The following is a 25,465-nucleotide window of genomic DNA, read 5'->3' as shown; positions in this document are numbered from 1 at the left end:
CAGCACGGCCAGGTGAACTGGGGACAGCAAGGAGTCATCAAGCCAGGTAGTCCTAAGGCATGGTCCTAGGGCTCAGGTCCTCCGAGAGAGAGAAAGAAAGAAAGAAAAAGAGAGAATTAGAGAGAGCATATTTAAATTCACACAGGACACTGGAAAAGACAAGAGAAATACTCCAGATGTGACAGACTGACCCTAGCCCCCCGACACATAAACTACTGCAGCATAAATACTGGAGGCTGAGACAGGAGGGGTCAGGAGACACTGTGGCCCCATCCGATGATACCCCCGGGCAGGGCCAAACAGGTAGGATATAACCCCACCCACTTTGCCAAAGCACAGCCTCCACACCACTGGAGGGATATCTCCAACCACCAACATACCATCCCGGGACAAGGCCGAGTATAGCCCACAAAGATCTCCGCCACGGCACAGCCCAAGGGGGAACGTATCACATGGTCCTGGATATAGATGTGTCCTGTATCACATGGTCCTGGATATAGATGTGTTCTGTATCACATGGTCCTGGATATAGATGTGTTCTGTATCACATGGTGCTGGATATAGATGTGTCCTGTATCACATGGTCCTGAATATAGACGTGTCCTGTATCACATGGTCCTGGATATAGACGTGTTCTGTATCACATGGTCCTGGATATAGATGTTTCCTGTATCACATGGTCCTGGATATAGACGTGTTCTGTATCACATGGTCCTGGATATAGACGTGTCCTGTATCACATGGCCCTGGATATAGACGTGTCCTGTATCACATGGCCCTGGATATAGATGTGTCCTGTATCACATGGTCCTGGATATAGACGTGTTCTGTATCACATGGTCCTGGATATAGATGTTTCCTGTATCACATGGTCCTGGATATAGACGTGTTCTGTATCACATGGTCCTGGATATAGATGTTTCCTGTATCACATGGCCCTGGATATAGATGTTTCCTGTATCACATGGCCCTGGATGTCGATGTTTCCTGTATCACATGGTCCTGGATATAGATGTTTCCCGTATAACATGGCCCTGGATATAGATGTTTCCTGTATCACATGGCCCTGGATGTCGATGTTTCCTGTATCACATGGTCCTGTATATAGATGTGTCCTGTATCACATGGTCCTGGATATAGATGTTTCCTGTATCACATGGTCCTGGATATAGACTCTAGGGTAAGGATTAAAGAGACATGTTTGATATAGTGTGCAGGGTAATCTGAGGACAATTCTCAATTGATCTTGACAACATCAGAGGCCAGTATAAGCTGTTGTCACGGCTGTCTGAAGAATGGGACCAAAGGCAGCGTGTGTATCGTTCCACATTTTATCTTAACTGTGACACTATGCAAGACATACAAATAAACTCATAAACAAACCAACAAACCGTGACGAAAAGGCGCAACATACACTTACTCAAAATAATCTCCCACAAACCCAGGTGGGAAAAACAACCACTTAAATATGATCCCCATTTAGAGACAATGATGACCAGCTGCCTCTAATTGGAGATCATCCCCCCCCAAAAAAACATAGAAATACAACAACTAGAACCCCACATAGAAATACATAAACTAGACAAAACCCCCAACATAGAAAAAAGAAACTAGATCCAACATAGACAGAAATAAACTAGACAAAACCCTCTGTCACACCCTGACCTACTCTACCATAGAAAAATAAAAGCTTTCTATGGTCAGGACGTGAAAGCTGTTGTATGGTACACTGTCCACAGTGATTTTTGTTACTCTAGTTTTTTTATTATGGGAAATTAGAAATTAGTGGTCAGAAATAATGAAACATTGCCACAGGGCTAGTGAAGTAATTTATTGCACAGTTAGATATTGACACCAAAGACAAACCAATAGTTATAGATCTGTAGTTGTGGTTTCTATAGTAATGTGTTTTTTATGCTCATACATTACCGATGTTATTTACTGTATGGACAGGAGGTCTACTAATTACATTATATCCAAAGGTCAGATCATTAAAGGGGAAATGTCGGATTCAACAACGTCATTCAATTAAAAGTCCAAAAGATTGCCCCTTTAACTTCTTTCGGGATCCAAAGATTAAAGCATTTTTAAGCATTGTATGTGGTTGATTTTGACACAGACAGTCACACCTTTTCAAAGCACTGTATGTTAATGTCTTGTCAAATTACTCTATATATTAATACCTTATTAACATACTGTATATATTAGTACCTTATTAACATACTGTATATATTAGTACCTTGTCAACATACTGTATATATCATTACCTTGTCAACATACTGTATATATTAGTACCTTGATATTGCATAGATTGTATAACACATACATAGAGATGGCAGTGGAGAAATCATAAATCGTTTACCCCATGATTCATTGTGTGAACTGTAGTCATTATGGGTAGTTGTCATTATATGTGTGCTAGATACAGTTGAAGTCGGAAGTTTACATGCACCTTAGCCAATTACATTTAAACTCAGTTTTTCACAATTCCTGACATTTAATCTGTCACGCCCTGACCATAGAGAGCCCTCGGGGTTCTCTATGGTGTTTTAGGTCAGGGCGTGACTAGGGGGTGTTCTAGTCTTTCATTTCTATGTTGGTGTGAGTATGGTTCCCAATTGGAGGCAGCTGATGATCGTTGCCTCTAATTGGGGATCATACTTAGTGTGGTCCTTTTCCCACCTGTGTTGTGGGATATTGTTTTTGTTTAGTGCTACGTGCGCTAAGAACTGCACATTCGTTTAGTTATTTGTTGTTTGATGTTTCACCTCAATAAATATGTGGAACTCTACTTACGCTGCGCTTTGGTCCACTCATTATAACGAACGTGACATAATCCTAGTAAAAATTCCCTGTCTTAGGTCAGGATCACCATTTTATTTTAAGAATGTGCAATGTCAGAATAATAGTAGAGAGAATTATTTATTTCAGTTTTTACTTCTTCATCACATTCCCAGTGGGTCAGAAGTTCACATACACTCAATTAGTATTTGATAGCAATGCTTTTAAATTGTTTAACTTGGGTCAAACGTTTTGGGTAGCCTTCCACAAGCTTCCCACAATAAGTTGGGTGAATTTTGGCCCATTCGCCCTGACAGAGCTGGTGTAACTGAGTCAGGTTTGTAGGCCTCCTTGCTGGCACACACTTTTTCAGTTCTGCCCACAGATTTTCTATAGGATTGAGGTCAGGGCTTTGTGATGGCCACTCCAATACTTTCACTTGTTGTCATTAAGCCATTTTGCCACAACTTTGGAAGTATGCTTGGGGTCATTGTCCATTTGGAAGACCCATTTGCGACCAAGCTTTAACTTCCTGACTGATGTCTTGAGATTTTGCTTCAATATATCCACAAAATTTTCCTCCCCCATGATGCCATCTATTTTGTGAAGTGCACCAGTCCCTCCTGCAGCAAAGCACCCCCACAACATGATGCTGCCACCCCTGTGCTTCACGGTTGGGAAGGTGTTCTTCGGCTTGCAAGCCTCCCCCTTTTTCCTCCAAACATAACAATGGTCATTATGGACAAACAGTTCTATTTTTTTTTCATCAGACCGGAGGACATTTCTCCAAAAAGTAAGATCTTTGTCCCCATGTGCAGTTGCATACCGTAGTCTGGCTTTTTTATGGCGGTTTTGGAGCAGTGGCTTCTTCCTTGCTGAGCGGCCTTTCAGGTTATGTCAATATAGGACTCGTTTTACTGTGGATATAGATACTTTTGTACCTGTTTCCTCCAGCATCTTCACAAGGTCCTTTGCTGTTCTTCTGGGATTGATTTGCACTTTTCGCACCAAAGTACGTTAATCTCTAGGAGTCTCCTTCCTGAGCGGTATGACGGCTGCGTGGTCCCATGGTATTTATACTTGCGTACTATTGTTTGTACAGATGAACTTGGTACCTTTAGGCATTTGAAAATTGCTCCCAAGGATGAACCAGCTTGTGGAGAAATTCAATTTGTTTTCTGAGGTCTTGGCTGATTTCTTTTGAGTTTCCCATGATGCCAAGCATAGGCCTTGAAATACATCCACAGGTACAACTCCAATTGACTCAAATGATGTCAATTAGTCTATCAGAAGCTTCTAAAGCCATGACATCATTTTCTGGAATTTTCAGAAAATGACACAGTCAACTTAGTGTATGTAAACATCTGACCCACTGGAATTGTGACACAGTGATTTATAAGTGAAATAATCTGTCTGTAAACAACTGTTGGAAATATTACTTGTGTCATGCACAAAGTAGATGTCCTAACCGACTTGCCAAAACTATAGTTTGTTAATAAGAAATTTGTGGAGTGGTTGAAAAACGAGTTTTATTGACTCCAACCTAAGTGTATGTAAACTTCCAACTTCAACTGTACACTATTAAAGGTGTATACCACTTTAAAACAAGGTACCTTTTATAAATTAGTTATTTTTAAAACCTTATTGTAAAGTGCTACCTAAAGTATACGGTATTTCCAGTATACAATACTGGACACCAGCATAGTACAATGGCTTCATACAAGCTGCTGACAGGGGAAGCTAGCCTGCTGACTGGTGACAGTATATTTCATTACGCAGCAGCAGTGTGTATCATCTGTCTCATCTGCCTCATGCTCTATCTGAATATAAAGGCTGCGTGCTTCTCAAACAGCACCCTATTCCCTATATAGTGCACTACTTTTGATGAGAGCCCTATGGGCCCTAGTCAAAAGTAGTGAACCAAATAGGCAACCAAAAAGGAGGAATTTGCAGCTCCTGTACCCACCACCCTCAATGACTTATTCATATGCTATGAGCCATCAGTTGACCGTTACACTGATGAGACAAGAAAATATTAAACCGTTAGCTTGCCTTTAAGATGAGCATCTCTCTCTCTCTCTCTCTCTCTCTCTCTCTCTCTCTCTCTCTCTCTCTCTCTTTCTCTCTCTCTCATCCAATTAGTAAAGAGCATAGTTGTTTGATGGTGATCTGAATTCAAAAATCCTTCTGACATTTATTTGAAATAACACCTGACATTGAGTCTCAAAAAAAAAAAATAGTGTTTATAAAATAGGCTTCCTCTCCACGAATGAGTCATTATACTCTCTGTAGTGCACTATATAGGGAATAGGTCTCTGGTCTAAAGTAGTGCACTATATAGGGAATAGGTCTCTGGTCTAAAGTGGTGCACTATATCAGGAATAGGATTCCATTTGGGAGGTACGCTCAATCTCTGGAGGTCAGGAGAGACAGGTCTAAATTTATGAGAAAATTACATTTAATGTACCGTTTCTGTCTGAGCCTGCAGCTGAGGTTTTTCCTTGAATCAATAGGAAGACATTTAGTAATATTTGTGGACGGCCAAGCCAAGGCAAGGACATAGGGCAATGGGAGTGTCTTTGAGCTCCTGTCAGACACGGTAATGATTTAAAGTATTATAAGTGACAAATGTTCCTAGATTAAATTATAGAAAGTCTCTTACAGCAACTCAAGCATCACTACACAGAACATAGTTCTTACCTGTTAAAGGAATCCTGGTGGTTATTGCATCAAGACGGTCTTATATTCCGACTATTTGATATCTGTAAGTCTGTAAGTCTTCTAAGTCTTCTAAATCAGCACTACTACAAGTCTCCAACGAAAGGTTCCATTTTGTTTTATTCCCCCATGTCCTCCTCTTTAGCTGATAAATATTTTGGAGGAAAAGAGCACTTTCTTTTTTTAAAGGAATTTCCTGAAGAGTTCCTTCCTCTGTGCTGCCTCAGCAACAATTACATTCAAACAACCAGGAACAGGGAAGACTTCCTGAAAACTTCCAAAACACAATGGTAGGCTACACTACATTCTACTGTGTCCCAAATAACACCCTACCACCTACTGTAGCCGATGTAAGACCTTTAAACAGATCAACATTCACAGGGCCGCAGGGCCAGACGGACTACCAGGACGTGTACTCCGAGCATGTGCTGACCAACTGGCAAGTGTCTTCACTGACATTTTCAACCTCTCCCTGTCTGAGTCTGTAATACCAATATATTTCAAGCAGACCACCATAGTCCCTGTGCCCAAGAACACCAAGGTAACCTGCCTAAATGACTACCGACCCATAGCACTCACGTATGTAGCCACGAAGTGCTTTGAAAAGTTGGTCATGGCTCACATCAACACCATTATCCCAGAATCCCTAGACCCATTCCAATTTGCTTACCACCCAAACAGATCCACAGATGACGCAATCTCTATTGCACTCCACACTGCCCTTTACCACCTGGACAAAAGGAACTCCTAAGTGAGAATGCTATTCATTGACTACAGCTCAGTGTTCAACACCATAGTGCCCTCAAAGCTCATCAATAAGCTGAGGACCTTGGTAATTAACACCACCTGGATCCTGGACTTCCTGACGGGCCGGCTCCCAGGTGGTAAGGGTAGGAAACAACACATCTGCCACGCTGATCCTCAGCACAGGGGCCCCTCCTGTACTCCCTGTTCACCAACCGACTGCATGGCCAAGCACGACTCCAACACCATCATTAAGTTTGCCGATGACACAACATTGGTAGGCCTGATCACCGACAACGATGAGACAGCCTATAGGGAGGAGGTCAGAGACCTGGCAGTGTGGTGCCAGGATAACAACCTCTCTCTCAACATGATCAAGACAAAGGAGATGATCGTGGACTACAGGAAAGGAGGGCCGAGCACACCCCCATTCTCATCGATGGCGCTGCAGTGGAGCAGTTTGAGAGCTTCAAGTTCCTTGGTGTCCATATCTCCAACGAACTATCATGGTCCGAACACACCAAGACAGTCATGAAGAGGGCACCACAACACCTTTTCCCCCTCAGGAGACTGAAAATATTTGGCATTGATCCTCAGATCATCAGAAAGTTCTACAGCTGCACCATTGAGAGCATCCTGACTGGTTGCATCACTGCCTGGTATGGCAACTGCTCGGCCTCCGACTGCAAGGCACAACAGAGGGTAGTGCATACGGCCCAGTACATCACTGGGGCCATACTTCCTGCCATCCAGGACCTCTATACCAGGCGGTGTCAGAGGAAGGCCCTAAAAATTGCTCCAGCCACTCTAGTCAGAAAATGTTCTCTCTGCTACCGCACGGCAAGCAGTACCGGAGCGCCAAGTCTAGGTCCAAAAGGCTTCTTAACAGCTTCTACCCCCAAGCCATAAGACTCCTGAATAGCTAATAAAATTGCAACCCAGACTATTTGCATAGTCCGGGTAGCCATTTTTATGCTGCTGCTACTCTGTGTTTATTATCTATGCTGCCCTACCAAGCAAAAAGGCAGTAACTACTCATAGCGTTGAACTGAGAAAAATGACTTTAATTTACCTTGGTTAAACAGTAACTTTATGTAGTTACTGATAACATGACCCCCATTTTCTCCAGAACACAATACAATAGAGGCAGGATACTTGTCCACATGATTAAGCATGTATTTAATGCATCAAAAACTACATTAACTCATTTTTGAACAAATGAGCAGTTACTGCCTTTTTGCTTGGTAGGGCAGTATGCACAGCCACTTTACATCTACCTACATGCACATATTACCTCATTTACCTCGACTAACCTGTGCCCCCGCACATTGACTCTGTACCGGTACCTCCAGTATATAGCCTCGCTATTGTTATAGTATTGTTGCTCTTTAATTCTTTTTGTTTTCTATTTTCATATTTTTTCTATGATTTATTTTATATTATTTCAGTTTATTTAGTAAATACTTTCTTAACACTTATTTTTTCTTAAAACTGCATTGTTGGTTAGGGGCTTGTAAGTAAGCATTTCACTGTAAGATCTACATCTGTTGTATTTGGCACATGTAAAATGTATTTGATTTGTATATAGTGCACTACTTTTGACCTGGGCCCTTAGGGCTCAGGTCAAAAGTAGTGCACTATGTAGGGAATAGGGGATGCAGGCCTTATAGCTATTTCTCAATAAGTTAACCACCACCTTGCATACTCCTCTTTGCCACATATTAATAATGTTAACATTTTCAACGTTAAGTTATCACCATGGATCATGCTCTTTCCATACAGACCCTCTCAAAGGCCCCAATAGGATCCCTATTCCCTATAAAGTGTACTACTTTTGACCAAGCCCCACGGGGTGTGGCTGAATGTCCCCGGTAACCTAAAGACCCACGGTGTGATTTCCTGACAGCTTAGTCCTTCATGTGGGATAGTACATGTTGTATATTTGCTGTATGTCTAAACACATTAGGTTGTGTAATATCATTGGTAAGTATGGGACGAGGATGATGAAGACGGTGTTATGAAATAAATCAGGGACAATTGGTATCTTAACCGTTTATTAGATTTATTTTGCAGAATGAAACACAATAGATCCAAATAGTATTCAAAACTCCAACTCCATCAAACAAAAGCGAGGACATTTTCAGCTTTCGTTCTCTGTTATTAACATTGCAGATATTTGTTTACCTATAAAAGGTGCAACAACAAAAAATACAGCGTGACTCTTTATTCATAATAGTCATATATTTTCTTTAGTATAACCAAACACCAGAGACTTGCATTAAGTGAGACAGTGAGAGAGAGAAAGAGTGAGACAGTGAGGGAGAGAAATGGAGAGACATTGAGAGAGAGAGTGATCCACCTGAATGTAATACAATGTCTTCATTAAAAACACGATTTGCTTCTGTTATTCTGTTTCTTTACATTACATCTCTTGATTGTAAAAGAATTTAAAAAAAATAAAAAATACAAATGGATTCTTCAGCATATGCTGTACTATTTTTCAATTTCGACCACTTTGCCATTTGAGTAGAATTCAAATTAAAGGCGTTGAAGCGAAAAGGGACAAATTGTAGTAATCAAATGGATGTAAAAAAAATAAAATAAAATTAAATAAGAAGTACATTCTCTCTCTCAAAGATTAAAAACAGCTGTTAATAGAGTTTATAGTTTACATTAACATTGCTTTTATTTTCAATGATGGTCTCTAATAGCATTGTCACTCTTGATAGAATGTTATACAGGGCCCTGCTCTATGTTGAGTAAATATGCTTCTGCAACGATTATATATCCAAAGCTTCAAAACAAATGTAAATTATTTCATACATAAAAACGTAGTTGTTGTCTGTGTATAAACATACTTTTCTTCAAAATAACAATTGAATCTAAACTATGTTTGTGCAATAGACCCCCTGGATACAAAAATACCACACCTAATCTTAACTAAATGCATTTTAAAAGAATGCAATGCAACACTTGGACTAAACATGTGAGGCACTATTGGTATGAATTTGGTAAGATGGTAATAAGTTCAATAAATTTTGACTATGTACAAAAGACAATACTTAATATTACAATACAGATTCATCTTATTTACAGTTAAATTGTAGTCTGAACAATGTCATCTACCCCATATGTAATAAGTAAAATGTGTGAAGAAAGTCCAAAGGGAATAACACACATGTATTGTTACATTGAGATGAGATGTGAACTCATCTGTCAAGTTTTAAAAACTTGAGCAGATAGGGGTGTTGTGTACATGGAACAGACAATTGGGTAGTAGTTTATAATTAGCCTCACAATTCATCATTTCTTTGGTGACACAGACAACTCGAGTTTTGGGAAACGGAAACCACCTCTAGACCCACTGTCGCTGCTGGAGGATGAAGAGATTCTAGACTTTTTAGAGGGGAGAGATACACCTCCACTTACCTCAACTCTCTCTTCACTACCTTCACCCAGACGCACTTCATATGAGCCCTTTGACTTTGAGCCAAAACCACCAAAGGTGCCAAACTTTAACTTCTTTCCTTTCACCTTGGCCCCCCCAACATCTACAGAGATGTCGCCACCCTCAGCACTTAAGTGACTTGAGGGGGAAGACACAGCCAGATCTCCCTCGTCACTCGCCACAGAGGAAGACCGATGCCTTGATTTCTTAAAAAGATCCAGTGAGGCTGACTTGCTCTTAGGGGACACACTATGCCCAGATCCTCCCTCTACAGACAACTTGCCACTTACTAACTCCCCATGACTTAAACTCAACTCTTTGGAGCCCTTAACGCCACCACTACCACCGGCTCTAAGTTCTGCGTCCGGTCCCTGGAAGCTAAGATCCGCTGCACTACCTCCCTTTGCTTTTGACTTGCCAAAACCGAACCTTGGCATCTTGACCTTTACTTTCTCACCACTGTGCAGCTCCAGGCTCGGAGAACTACCACTAACCGAAGGAGCCTGCACATCAATCTTTCCACCCCGCACTGCTGCCCCTGCCCCTGCCCCTGCTCTTGCTCCTGCATCAACATCTTCTCCCATCTCTGGTCCATGGTACTTTGGAACATTGATTTTGGGGAATGACACATGTCCCTCTGGGAAATGTAGTCCACTGTATCCTGAAACATTTGAGTCTACATCTACTCCTCCTCCCCCTCCTCCAATATCAATTTTAGGACCTTTTAAATCTCCTGAAAGGCTTGCCTCTCCTTTCAGATTTTTCCTGTTCACATTTACATCGACATCAGGTACATTTACCTGGGGCCCTCTGATTTTCATCCCTGGAAATTTTATGTTAGACTTAGTTTTTACATCTGGGACTTGCACATTTAGATCTGGTGCTTCAATATTGGCTTGTAGGCTCCCAGATGACAAGCCACCAGACAGAGAGCCATCGCCTTTAACTTTGGGAGATTTTACATCAAATTCCACATCAGGGAAATGAAGTTTTCCAAAGAAGGGTTTCTTTACTTTTGCTCCTTTCAGGTGAAGCTCAGGAGAGTCAACATCTAAATCTACACCTGATGTTTCAAGGTCAATATCTACATCAGCTTTCTTTGCTTTCCCTTTGATTTTGGGTAGTTTGAATTTACCTTTCTTTCCTTTGACATGAATGTCAACATCAGGGGCTTCTAGACTACTGTCACCCTCTGGCAAATTAACATCTAATTTGGGGCTCTTGCCTCCCATATGGATCTTTGGTGCCTTGAATTTAGGTCCTTTGATATTTGCATCCCCTAGGTTAAGGTCAACCACAGGTGCCTTCACATCCATCTTTCCGTGAGAAATATTCAGTTCAGGTCCTTCAACTTCAGGTGACCTAATACCAAACGTGGGACCTTTGAACTTTGGAAACTTGACATCTGGTTTGTCAATACTGAAACTGGGACTTCCCATATCAAGGGATCCACTGGACAACTTTGCATCAGGGCCTTTGATGTTGAGATCTGGACGTGAAATGTCAAAACTCGGTCCCTTGATGTCAATATCAGCTTTGGGTAGGTTAAGATCAACATCCGCACCTTCCAGTTTAGGTCCTTTGATTCCGAATGATGGAATTTTCATCTTTGGCATCTTAAATCCTCCTGAACCTTCAATGTCAACATCTGGACCTTCAATGCCTACTTTGGGTGCTTTGAGGTCTCCTGACATATCAAAATCTCCTTTCACCTTTGGACCTTTCAGGTTGAAGTCCATGTCAGGCATTGAGATGTTTGGGCCTGATATGGATGGCATCTTGAATTTCGACCCTTTGATTTTACCATCTGGACCTTCAATGTCAAGTTTTGGACCTTTAATATCAATTTTGGGAGCCTTGATGTCAATGTCAGCTTTAGGTAGGTTGACATCAATATCTGGACCCTCAAGAGTGGGTCCTTTAAATCCAAATGAAGGCATCTTCATCTTTGGCATCTTAAATCCTCCTGAACCTTCAATGTCGACATCTGGACCTTCAATTCCTACTTTGGGTGCTTTGAGGTCTCCTGACATATCAAAATCTCCTTTCACCTTTGGACCTTTCAGGTTGAAGTCCATGTCAGGCATTGAGATGTTTGGTCCAGATATCGATGGCATCTTGAATTTCGGCCCTTTGATTTTACCATCTGGACCTTCAATGTCTAGGTTTGGACCTTTGATGTCTCCTTCAATCTTGGGGACTGAAACATTGACATCTCCTTTCACCTTTGGACCTTTCAGGTTGAAGTCCACATCAGGCATAGAGATCTTTGGTCCAGATATTGATGGCATCTTGAATTTTGGCCCTTTGATTTTACCATCTGGACCTTCAATGTCAATTTCTGGACCTTCAATGTCAATGTCGCCTTTAGGTAGATTGACGTCAAAATCTCCCTCAACTTTTGGTCCTTTGAATCCAAATGAGGGCATCTTCATCTTTGGCATCTTAAATCCTCCTGAACCTTCAATGTCAACATCTGGACCTTCAATGTCTACTTTCGGTCCTTTGAGGTTTCCTGACATATCCAAATCTCCCTTCACCTTTGGACCTTTCAGGTTGAAGTCCATGTCAGGCATTGAGATGTTTGGGCCTGATATGGATGGCATCTTGAATTTCGGCCCTTTGATTTTACCATCTGGACCTTCAATGTCAAGTTCCGGACCTTTAATATCAATTTTGGGAGCCTTGATGTCAATGTCAGCTTTAGGTAGGTTGACATCAATATCTGGACCCTCAAGTTTGGGTCCTTTGAATCCAAACGAAGGCATCTTCATCTTTGGCATCTTAAATCCTCCTGAACCTTCAATGTCAACATCTGGACCTTCAACACCTACTTTGGGTGCTTTGAGGTCTCCTGACATATCAAAATCTCCCTTCACCTTTGGACCTTTCAGGTTGAAGTCCATGTCAGGCATTGAGATGTTTGGTCCTGATATTGATGGCATCTTGAATTTTGGCCCTTTGATTTTACCATCTGGACCTTCAATGTCTAGGTTTGGACCTTTGATGTCTCCTTCAATCTTGGGGACTGAAACATTGACATCTCCTTTCACCTTTGGACCTTTCAGGTTGAAGTCCACATCAGGCATAGAGATCTTTGGTCCAGATATGGATGGCATCTTGAATTTTGGCCCTTTGATTTTACCATCTGGACCTTCAATGTCAATTTCTGGACCTTCAATGTCAATGTTGCCTTTAGGTAGATTGACGTCAAAATCTCCCTCAACTTTTGGTCCTTTGAATCCAAATGAGGGCATCTTCATCTTTGGCATCTTAAATCCTCCTGAACCTTCAATGTCAACATCTGGACCTTCAATGTCTACTTTCGGTCCTTTGAGGTTTCCTGACATATCCAAATCTCCCTTCACCTTTGGACCTTTCAGGTTGAAGTCCATGTCAGGCATTGAGATGTTTGGGCCTGATATGGATGGCATCTTGAATTTCGGCCCTTTGATTTTACCATCTGGACCTTCAATGTCAAGTTCCGGACCTTTAATATCCATTTTGGGAGCCTTGATGTCAATGTCAGCTTTAGGTAGGTTGACATCAATATCTGGACCCTCAAGTTTGGGTCCTTTGAATCCAAACGAAGGCATCTTCATCTTTGGCATCTTAAATCCTCCTGAACCTTCAATGTCAACATCTGGACCTTCAATTCCTACTTTGGGTGCTTTGAGGTCTCCTGACATATCAAAATCTCCCTTCACCTTTGGACCTTTCAGGTTGAAATCCATGTCAGGCATTGAGATGTTTGGTCCTGATATTGATGGCATCTTGAATTTTGGCCCTTTGATTTTACCATCTGGACCTTCAATGTCTAGGTTTGGACCTTTGATGTCTCCTTCGATCTTGGGGACTGAAACATTGACATCTCCTTTCACCTTTGGACCTTTCAGGTTGAAGTCCACATCAGGCATAGAGATCTTTGGTCCAGATATTGATGGCATCTTGAATTTTGGCCCTTTGATTTTACCATCTGGACCTTCAATGTCAATTTCTGGACCTTCAATGTCAATGTTGCCTTTAGGTAGATTGACGTCAAAATCTCCCTCAACTTTTGGTCCTTTGAATCCAAATGAGGGCATCTTCATCTTTGGCATCTTAAATCCTCCTGAACCTTCAATGTCAACATCTGGACCTTCAATGTCTACTTTTGGTCCTTTGAGGTTTCCTGACATATCCAAATCTCCCTTCACCTTTGGACCTTTCAGGTTGAAATCCATGTCAGGCATTGAGATGTTTGGTCCTGATATTGATGGCATCTTGAATTTCGGCCCTTTGATTTTACCATCTGGACCTTCAATGTCAAGTTCCGGACCTTTAATATCAATTTTGGGAGCCTTGATGTCAATGTCAGCTTTAGGTAGGTTGACATCAATATCTGGACCCTCAAGTTTGGGTCCTTTGAATCCAAACGAAGGCATCTTCATCTTTGGCATCTTAAATCCTCCTGAACCTTCAATGTCAACATCTGGACCTTCAATTCCTACTTTGGGTGCTTTGAGGTCTCCTGACATATCAAAATCTCCCTTCACCTTTGGACCTTTCAGGTTGAAATCCATGTCAGGCATTGAGATGTTTGGTCCTGATATTGATGGCATCTTGAATTTTGGCCCTTTGATTTTACCATCTGGACCTTCAATGTCTAGGTTTGGACCTTTGATGTCACCTTCGATCTTGGGGACTGAAACATTGACATCTCCTTTCACCTTTGGACCTTTCAGGTTGAAGTCCACATCAGGCATAGAGATCTTTGGTCCAGATATTGATGGCATCTTGAATTTTGGCCCTTTGATTTTACCATCTGGACCTTCAATGTCAATTTCTGGACCTTCAATGTCAATGTCGCCTTTAGGTAGATTGACGTCAAAATCTCCCTCAACTTTTGGTCCTTTGAATCCAAATGAGGGCATCTTCATCTTTGGCATCTTAAATCCTCCTGAACCTTCAATGTCAACATCTGGACCTTCAATGTCTACTTTCGGTCCTTTGAGGTTTCCTGACATATCCAAATCTCCCTTCACCTTTGGACCTTTCAGGTTGAAGTCCATGTCAGGCATTGAGATGTTTGGGCCTGATATGGATGGCATCTTGAATTTCGGCCCTTTGATTTTACCATCTGGACCTTCAATGTCAAGTTCCGGACCTTTAATATCAATTTTGGGAGCCTTGATGTCAATGTCAGCTTTAGGTAGGTTGACATCAATATCTGGACCCTCAAGTTTGGGTCCTTTGAATCCAAACGAAGGCATCTTCATCTTTGGCATCTTAAATCCTCCTGAACCTTCAATGTCAACATCTGGACCTTCAATTCCTACTTTGGGTGCTTTGAGGTCTCCTGACATATCAAAATCTCCCTTCACCTTTGGACCTTTCAGGTTGAAATCCATGTCAGGCATTGAGATGTTTGGTCCTGATATTGATGGCATCTTGAATTTTGGCCCTTTGATTTTACCATCTGGACCTTCAATGTCTAGGTTTGGACCTTTGATGTCTCCTTCGATCTTGGGGACTGAAACATTGACATCTCCTTTCACCTTTGGACCTTTCAGGTTGAAGTCCACATCAGGCATAGAGATCTTTGGTCCAGATATTGATGGCATCTTGAATTTTGGCCCTTTGATTTTACCATCTGGACCTTCAATGTCAATTTCTGGACCTTCAATGTCAATGTTGCCTTTAGGTAGATTGACGTCAAAATCTCCCTCAACTTTTGGTCCTTTGAATCCAAATGAGGGCATCTTCATCTTTGGCATCTTAAATCCTCCTGAACCTTCAATGTCAACATCTGGACCTTCAATTCCTACTTTGGGTGCTTTGAGGTCTCCTGACATATCAAAATCTCCCTTCACCTTTGGACCTTTCAGGTTGAAATCCATGTCAGGCATTGAGATGTTTGGGCCTGATATGGATGGCATCTTGAATTTCGGCCCTTTGATTTTACCATCTGGACCTTCAATGTCAAGTTCCGGACCTTTAATATCAATTTTGGGAGCCTTGATGTCAATGTCAGCTTTAGGTAGGTTGACATCAATATCTGGACCCTCAAGTTTGGGTCCTTTGAATCCAAACGAAGGCATCTTCATCTTTGGCATCTTAAATCCTCCTGAACCTTCAATGTCAACGTCTGGACCTTCAATTCCTACTTTGGGTGCTTTGAGGTCTCCTGACATATCAAAATCTCCCTTCACCTTTGGACCTTTCAGGTTGAAATCCATGTCAGGCATTGAGATGTTTGGTCCTGATATTGATGGCATCTTGAATTTTGGCCCTTTGATTTTACCATCTGGACCTTCAATGTCTAGGTTTGGACCTTTGATGTCTCCTTCGATCTTGGGGACTGAAACATTGACATCTCCTTTCACCTTTGGACCTTTAAGGTTGAAGTCCACATCAGGCATAGAGATCTTTGGTCCAGATATTGATGGCATCTTGAATTTTGGCCCTTTGATTTTACCATCTGGACCTTCAATGTCAATTTCTGGACCTTCAATGTCAATGTCGCCTTTAGGTAGATTGACGTCAAAATCTCCCTCAACTTTTGGTCCTTTGAATCCAAATGAGGGCATCTTCATCTTTGGCATCTTAAATCCTCCTGAACCTTCAATGTCAACATCTGGACCTTCAATGTCTACTTTCGGTCCTTTGAGGTTTCCTGACATATCCAAATCTCCCTTCACCTTTGGACCTTTCAGGTTGAAGTCCATGTCAGGCATTGAGATGTTTGGGCCTGATATGGATGGCATCTTGAATTTCGGCCCTTTGATTTTACCATCTGGACCTTCAATGTCAAGTTCCGGACCTTTAATATCAATTTTGGGAGCCTTGATGTCAATGTCAGCTTTAGGTAGGTTGACATCAATATCTGGACCCTCAAGTTTGGGTCCTTTGAATCCAAACGAAGGCATCTTCATCTTTGGCATCTTAAATCCTCCTGAACCTTCAATGTCAACATCTGGACCTTCAACACCTACTTTGGGTGCTTTGAGGTCTCCTGACATATCAAAATCTCCCTTCACCTTTGGACCTTTCAGGTTGAAATCCATGTCAGGCATTGAGATGTTTGGTCCTGATATTGATGGCATCTTGAATTTTGGCCCTTTGATTTTACCATCTGGACCTTCAATGTCTAGGTTTGGAACTTTGATGTCTCCTTCGATCTTGGGGACTGAAACATTGACATCTCCTTTCACCTTTGGACCTTTCAGGTTGAAGTCCACATCAGGCATAGAGATCTTTGGTCCAGATATTGATGGCATCTTGAATTTTGGCCCTTTGATTTTACCATCTGGACCTTCAATGTCAATTTCTGGACCTTCAATGTCAATGTCGCCTGTAGGTAGATTGACGTCAAAATCTCCCTCAACTTTTGGTCCTTTGAATCCAAATGAGGGCATCTTCATCTTTGGCATCTTAAATCCTCCTGAACCTTCAATGTCAACATCTGGACCTTCAACACCTACTTTGGGTGCTTTGAGATCTCCTGACATATCAAAATCTCCCTTCACCTTTGGACCTTTCAGGTTGAAGTCCATGTCAGGCATTGAGATGTTTGGTCCTGATATTGATGGCATCTTGAATTTCGGCCCTTTGATTTTACCATCTGGACCTTCAATGTCTAGGTTTGGACCTTTGATGTCTCCTTCAATCTTGGGGACTGAAACATTGACATCTCCTTTCACCTTTGGACCTTTCAGGTTGAAGTCCACATCAGGCATAGAGATCTTTGGTCCAGATATTGATGGCATCTTGAATTTTGGCCCTTTGATTTTACCATCTGGACCTTCAATGTCAATTTCTGGACCTTCAATGTCAATGTCGCCTGTAGGTAGATTGACGTCAAAATCTCCCTCAACTTTTGGTCCTTTGAATCCAAATGAGGGCATCTTCATCTTTGGCATCTTAAATCCTCCTGAACCTTCAATGTCAACATCTGGACCTTCAACACCTACTTTGGGTGCTTTGAGATCTCCTGACATATCAAAATCTCCCTTCACCTTTGGACCTTTCAGGTTGAAGTCCATGTCAGGCATTGAGATGTTTGGTCCTGATATTGATGGCATCTTGAATTTCGGCCCTTTGATTTTACCATCTGGACCTTCAATGTCTAGGTTTGGACCTTTGATGTCTCCTTCAATCTTGGGGACTGAAACATTGACATCTCCTTTCACCTTTGGACCTTTCAGGTTGAAGTCCACATCAGGCATAGAGATCTTTGGTCCAGATATTGATGGCATCTTGAATTTTGGCCCTTTGATTTTACCATCTGGACCTTCAATGTCAATTTCTGGACCTTCAATGTCAATGTCGCCTTTAGGTAGATTGACGTCAAAATCTCCCTCAACTTTTGGTCCTTTGAATCCAAATGAGGGCATCTTCATCTTTGGCATCTTAAATCCTCCTGAACCTTCAATGTCAACATCTGGACCTTCAACACCTACTTTGGGTGCTTTGAGGTCTCCTGACACATCAAAATCTCCCTTCACCTTTGGACCTTTCAGGTTGAAGTCCATGTCAGGCATTGAGATGTTTGGTCCTGAAATAGATGGCATCTTGAATTTTGGCCCTTTGATTTTACCATCTGGACCTTCAATGTCTAGGTTTGTACCTTTGATGTCTCCTTCGATCTTGGGGACTGGTATATTGATATCTCCTTTCATCTTTGTACCTTTTAGGTTGAAATCCACATCAGGCATGGAGACCTTTGGTCCTGATATTGTTGGCATCTTGTTTTTTGGGCCCTTGATTTTGCCATCAGGACTTTCAATGTCAATATGAGGACCTTTAATATCGACACTGGGTCCCTTGAAGTCAATGTCAGCTTTAGGAAGGTTAATATCTACATCTGGTATCTCTACCTTCGGGCTTTTGAATCCAAATTTAGGCATTTTGAATTTGGATCCTTTGACTTTAGGGCTGGTAGCCCCAATATCAAGGTCAAGGTCTGGAAGACTACCTTTCGGTGCTTTGATATTGATATCGGCTTTTGCTAGCTTTACATCAACCTCAGGAGACTTGACTTTGGGCCCTTTGAATCCAAACTTTGGCATTTTGAACTTAGACTTCTTTGGTGCAATGTCAGGACTCTCTACTGAGATATCCAATCCATCAAATTCAGCTTTGGGTGTACTCATTTCTCCCTCAACTCCCCCTTTGAACTTTGGCCCTTTGACACTGAAATCAACATCAGGCATTGACAATTTGGGGCCAGACATAGACGGCATCTTTATCTTTGGCATTTTAATTCCACCTGAACCTTCAATGTCAACATCTGGTCCTTCAATATCTACTTTGGGTGCTTTGAGGTCTCCTTTGATCTTTGGCAATGACACGTCCACCTCTCCCTTCACCTTCGGCCCTTTTATATTAAAGTCCACATCGGGCATTGGGATCTTTGGTCCTGATATTGATGGAACTTTAATATCAACTTTAGGAGCCTTGATGTCAATGTCAGCTTTTGGTAGGTTGACATCAATATCTGGACCCTCCAATTTAGATCCTTTGATTCCAAATGAGGGCATCTTCATCTTTGGCATCTTAAATCCTCCTGAACCTTCAATGTCAACATCTGGTCCTTCAATGTCTACTTTGGGTGCTTTGAAGTCTCCTGACATATCAATATCTCCCTTCATCTTCGGGCCTTTCAGATTGAAGTCCATGTCAGGCATTGAGATCTTTGGTCCTGACACTGATGGCATCTTGAATTTCGGACCTTTGATTTTACCATCAGGGCCTTCAATGTCAAGTTCTGGACCTTCAATGTCAACTTTTGGCACTTTGATGTCAATGTCAGCTTTTGGTAGGTTGACATCAACATCTGGACCCTCCAATTTAGAGCCTTTGATTCCAAATGAGGGCATCTTCATCTTTGGCATCTTAAATCCTCCTGAACCTTCAATGTCAACATCTGGACCTTCAATGCCTACTTTGGGTGCTTTGAGGTCTCCTGACATACCCAAATCTCCCTTCACCTTTGGGCCTTTAAGATTGAAGTCTACATCGGGCATTGAGATATTTGGTCCTGATATTGATGGACCTTTAATGTCAACTTTGGGAGACTTGATGTCTCCTTCTAGCTTTGGCACTGACACATCCACATCTCCCTTCAGCTTTGGGCCTTTCAGATTGAAGTCCACATCGGGCATTGAGATCTTTGGTCCCTTCACCTTTGGGCCTTTCAGATTGAAGTCCACATCGGGCATTGAGATCTTTGGTCCTGATATTGATGGACCTTTAATGTCAACGTTGGGAGCCTTGATGTCAATGTCAGCTTTTGGTAGGTTAACATCAATATCTGGACCCTCCAATTTAGATCCTTTGATTCCAAATGAGGGCATCTTCATCTTTGGCATCTTAAATCCTCCTGAACCTTCCATGTCAACATCCGGACCTTCAATGTCTACTTTGGGTGCTTTGAGGTCTCCTGACATACCCAAATCTCCCTTCACCTTTGGGCCTTTCAGATTGAAGTCCACATCGGGCATTGAGACCTTTGGTCCTGATATTGAGGGACCTTTAATGTCAACTTTGGGAGCCTTGATGTCAATGTCAGCTTTTGGAAGGTTGACATCAATATCTGGACCCTCCAATTTAGATCCTTTGATTCCAAATGAGGGCATCTTCATCTTTGGCATCTTAAATCCTCCTGAACCTTCAATGTCAACATCTGGTCCTTCAATGTCTACTTTGGGTGCTTTGAGGTCTCCTGACATACCCAAATCTCCCTTCACCTTTGGGCCTTTCAGATTGAAGTCCACATCGGGCATTGAGACCTTTGGTCCTGATATTGAGGGACCTTTAATGTCAACTTTGGGAGCCTTGATGTCAATGTCAGCTTTTGGAAGGTTGACATCAATATCTGGACCCTCCAATTTAGATCCTTTGATTCCAAATGAGGGCATCTTCATCTTTGGCATCTTAAATCCTCCTGAACCTTCAATGTCAACATCTGGACCTTCAATGTCTACTTTGGGTGCTTTGAGGTCTCCTGACATACCCAAATCTCCCTTCACCTTTGGGCCTTTCAGATTGAAGTCCACATCGGGCATTGAGATCTTTGGACCTGATATTGAGGGACCTTTAATGTCAACTTTGGGAGACTTGATGTCTCCTTCAAGCTTTGGCACTGACACATCCACATCTCCCTTCACCTTTGGGCCTTTCAGATTGAAGTCCACATCGGGCATTGAGATCTTTGGTCCTGATATTGATGGACCTTTAATGTCAACGTTGGGAGCCTTGATGTCAATGTCAGCTTTTGGTAGGTTGACATCAATATCTGGACCCTCCAATTTAGATCCTTTGATTCCAAATGAGGGCATCTTCATCTTTGGCATCTTAAATCCTCCTGAACCTTCCATGTCAACATCCGGACCTTCAATGTCTACTTTGGGTGCTTTGAGGTCTCCTGACATACCCAAATCTCCCCTTCACCTTTGGGCCTTTCAGATTGAAGTCCACATCGGGCATTGAGACCTTTGGTCCTGATATTGAGGGACCTTTAATGTCAACTTTGGGAGCCTTGATGTCAATGTCAGCTTTTGGAAGGTTGACATCAATATCTGGACCCTCCAATTTAGATCCTTTGATTCCAAATGAGGGCATCTTCATCTTTGGCATCTTAAATCCTCCTGAACCTTCAATGTCAACATCTGGACCTTCAATGTCTACTTTGGGTGCTTTGAGGTCTCCTGACATACCCAAATCTCCCTTCACCTTTGGGCCTTTCAGATTGAAGTCCACATCGGGCATTGAGACCTTTGGTCCTGATATTGAGGGACCTTTAATGTCAACTTTGGGAGCCTTGATGTCAATGTCAGCTTTTGGAAGGTTGACATCAATATCTGGACCCTCCAATTTAGATCCTTTGATTCCAAATGAGGGCATCTTCATCTTTGGCATCTTAAATCCTCCTGAACCTTCAATGTCAACATCTGGACCTTCAATGTCTACTTTGGGTGCTTTGAGGTCTCCTGACATACCCAAATCTCCCTTCACCTTTGGGCCTTTCAGATTGAAGTCCACATCGGGCATTGAGATCTTTGGTCCTGATATTGATGGACCTTTAATGTCAACTTTGGGAGACTTGATGTCTCCTTCAAGCTTTGGCACTGACACATCCACATCTCCCTTCACCTTTGGGCCTTTCAGATTGAAGTCCACATCGGGCATTGAGATCTTTGGTCCCTTCACCTTTGGGCCTTTCAGATTGAAGTCCACATCGGGCATTGAGATCTTTGGTCCTGATATTAATGGACCTTTAATGTCAACGTTGGGAGCCTTGATGTCAATGTCAGCTTTTGGTAGGTTGACATCAATATCTGGACCCTCCAATTTAGATCCTTTGATTCCAAATGAGGGCATCTTCATCTTTGGCATCTTAAATCCTCCTGAACCTTCCATGTCAACATCCGGACCTTCAATGTCTACTTTGGGTGCTTTGAGGTCTCCTGACATACCCAAATCTCCCTTCACCTTTGGGCCTTTAAGATTGAAGTCCACATCGGGCATTGAGACCTTTGGTCCTGATATTGAGGGACCTTTAATGTCAACTTTGGGAGCCTTGATGTCAATGTCAGCTTTTGGAAGGTTGACATCAATATCTGGACCCTCCAATTTAGATCCTTTGATTCCAAATGAGGGCATCTTCATCTTTGGCATCTTAAATCCTCCTGAACCTTCAATGTCAACATCTGGACCTTCAATGCCTACTTTTGGTGCTTTGAGGTCTCCTGACATACCCAAATCTCCCTTCACCTTTGGGCCTTTCAGATTGAAGTCCACATCGGGCATTGAGATCTTTGGACCTGATATTGATGGACCTTTAACGTCAACTTTGGGAGCCTTGATGTCTCCTTCTAGCTTTGGCACTGACACATCCACATCTCCCTTCACCTTTGGGCCTTTCAGATTGAAGTCCACATCGGGCATTGAGATCTTTGGTCCTGATATTGATGGACCTTTAATGTCAACGTTGGGAGCCTTGATGTCAATGTCAGCTTTTGGTAGGTTGACATCAATATCTGGACCCTCCAATTTAGATCCTTTGATTCCAAATGAGGGCATCTTCATCTTTGGCATCTTAAATCCTCCTGAACCTTCCATGTCAACATCCGGACCTTCAATGTCTACTTTGGGTGCTTTGAGGTCTCCTGACATACCCAAATCTCCCTTCACCTTTGGGCCTTTAAGATTGAAGTCCACATCGGGCATTGAGACCTTTGGTCCTGATATTGAGGGACCTTTAATGTCAACTTTGGGAGCCTTGATGTCAATGTCAGCTTTTGGAAGGTTGACATCAATATCTGGACCCTCCAATTTAGATCCTTTGATTCCAAATGAGGGCATCTTCATCTTTGGCATCTTAAATCCTCCTGAACCTTCAATGTCAACATCTGGACCTTCAATGCCTACTTTTGGTGCTTTGAGGTCTCCTGACATACCCAAATCTCCCTTCACCTTTGGGCCTTTCAGATTGAAGTCCACATCGGGCATTGAGATCTTTGGTCCTGATATTGATGGACCTTTAATGTCAACTTTGGGAGACTTGATGTCTCCTTCAAGCTTTGGCACTGACACATCCACATCTCCCTTCAGCTTTGGGCCTTTCAGATTGAAGTCCACATCGGGCATTGAGATCTTTGGTCCCTTCACCTTTGGGCCTTTCAGATTGAAGTCCACATCGGGCATTGAGATGTTTGGTCCTGATATTGATGGACCTTTAATGTCAACGTTGGGAGCCTTGATGTCAATGTCAGCTTTTGGTAGGTTGACATCAATATCTGGACCCTCCAATTTAGATCCTTTGATTCCAAATGAGGGCATCTTCATCTTTGGCATCTTAAATCCTCCTGAACCTTCCATGTCAACATCCGGACCTTCAATGTCTACTTTGGGTGCTTTGAGGTCTCCTGACATACCCAAATCTCCCTTCACCTTTGGGCCTTTCAGATTGAAGTCCACATCGGGCATTGAGACCTTTGGTCCTGATATTGAGGGACCTTTAATGTCAACTTTGGGAGCCTTGATGTCAATGTCAGCTTTTGGAAGGTTGACATCAATATCTGGACCCTCCAATTTAGATCCTTTGATTCCAAATGAGGGCATCTTCATCTTTGGCATCTTAAATCCTCCTGAACCTTCAATGTCAACATCTGGACCTTCAATGTCTACTTTGGGTGCTTTGAGGTCTCCTGACATACCCAAATCTCCCTTCACCTTTGGGCCTTTCAGATTGAAGTCCACATCGGGCATTGAGACCTTTGGTCCTGATATTGAGGGACCTTTAATGTCAACTTTGGGAGCCTTGATGTCAATGTCAGCTTTTGGAAGGTTGACATCAATATCTGGACCCTCCAATTTAGATCCTTTGATTCCAAATGAGGGCATCTTCATCTTTGGCATCTTAAATCCTCCTGAACCTTCAATGTCAACATCTGGACCTTCAATGTCTACTTTGGGTGCTTTGAGGTCTCCTGACATACCCAAATCTCCCTTCACCTTTGGGCCTTTCAGATTGAAGTCCACATCGGGCATTGAGATCTTTGGTCCTGATATTGATGGACCTTCAATGTCAACTTTGGGAGACTTGATGTCTCCTTCAAGCTTTGGCACTGACACATCCACATCTCCCTTCAGCTTTGGGCCTTTCAGATTGAAGTCCACATCGGGCATTGAGATCTTTGGTCCCTTCACCTTTGGGCCTTTCAGATTGAAGTCCACATCGGGCATTGAGATGTTTGGTCCTGATATTGATGGACCTTTAATGTCAACGTTGGGAGCCTTGATGTCAATGTCAGCTTTTGGTAGGTTGACATCAATATCTGGACCCTCCAATTTAGATCCTTTGATTCCAAATGAGGGCATCTTCATCTTTGGCATCTTAAATCCTCCTGAACCTTCCATGTCAACATCCGGACCTTCAATGTCTACTTTGGGTGCTTTGAGGTCTCCTGACATACCCAAATCTCCCTTCACCTTTGGGCCTTTCAGATTGATGTCCATATCAGGCATTGAGATGTTTGGGCCTGACATTGATGGCATCTTGAATTTTGGACCCTTGATTTTCCCATCAGGGCCTTCGATGTCAAGTTCTGGACCTTTGATGTTAACATTAGGTCCCTTGATGTCAATGTCACCTTTAGGTAGTTTGACATCAACATCTCCCTCCAATTTAGATCCTTTGATTCCAAATGAGGGCATCTTCATCTTTGGCATCTTAAATCCTCCTGAACCTTCAATGTCATCATCTGGACCTTCAATGTCTACTTTGGGTGCTTTGAGGTCTCCTGACATACCCAAATCTCCCTTCACCTTTGGGCCTTTCAGATTGAAGTCCACATCGGGCATTGAGATCTTTGGTCCTGATATTGATGGACCTTTAATGTCAACTTTGGGAGCCTTGATGTCTCCTTCTAGCTTTGGCACTGACACATCCACATCTCCCTTCACCTTTGGACCTTTCAGATTGATGTCCATATCAGGCATTGAGATGTTTGGGCCTGACATTGATGGCATCTTGAATTTTGGACCCTTGATTTTCCCATCAGGGCCTTTGATGTCAAGTTCTGGACCTTTGATGTTAACATTAGGTCCCTTGATGTCAATGTCACCTTTAGGTAGTTTGACATCAACATCTCCCTCAACTTTAGATCCTTTGATTCCAAATGAGGGCATCTTCATCTTTGGCATCTTAAATCCTCCTGATCCTTCAATGTCAACATCTGGACCTTCAATGTCTACTTTGGGACCTTTGATGTCAATGTCAGTTTTTGG

The 25,465-nt window shown here is 42.4% G+C and overlaps 2 protein-coding genes across 2 annotated transcripts in view; both read right to left on the bottom strand.

Annotated features, from left to right (window-relative positions):
- Positions 1-5,642, bottom strand: part of LOC106604165 (kelch-like protein 4) — a 48,539-nt gene extending 42,897 nt beyond the window's left edge. The window contains exon 1 of the mRNA XM_045717832.1: positions 5,482-5,642. The gene's annotated coding sequence lies outside the window, so the exon portion shown is untranslated. The remainder of the gene's footprint in view (positions 1-5,481) is intronic.
- Positions 5,643-8,280: 2,638 nt separating this feature from the next.
- Positions 8,281-25,465, bottom strand: part of LOC106604153 (neuroblast differentiation-associated protein AHNAK) — a 44,795-nt gene continuing 27,610 nt past the window's right edge. The window contains 2 exon segments of the mRNA XM_045717830.1: positions 8,281-21,117; positions 21,119-25,465. The exon segment at positions 21,119-25,465 is cut by the window's right edge and continues 1,299 nt beyond it. Of these exon segments, the coding sequence (XP_045573786.1) occupies positions 9,547-21,117; positions 21,119-25,465 (15,918 nt within the window). The 3' untranslated portion in view covers positions 8,281-9,546.

The sequence above is a fragment of the Salmo salar genome, chromosome ssa05, assembly GCF_905237065.1.
Source record: "Salmo salar chromosome ssa05, Ssal_v3.1, whole genome shotgun sequence".
Classification (NCBI taxonomy): domain Eukaryota; kingdom Metazoa; phylum Chordata; class Actinopteri; order Salmoniformes; family Salmonidae; genus Salmo; species Salmo salar.
This window is presented reverse-complemented; position numbering and strand designations above follow the sequence as displayed.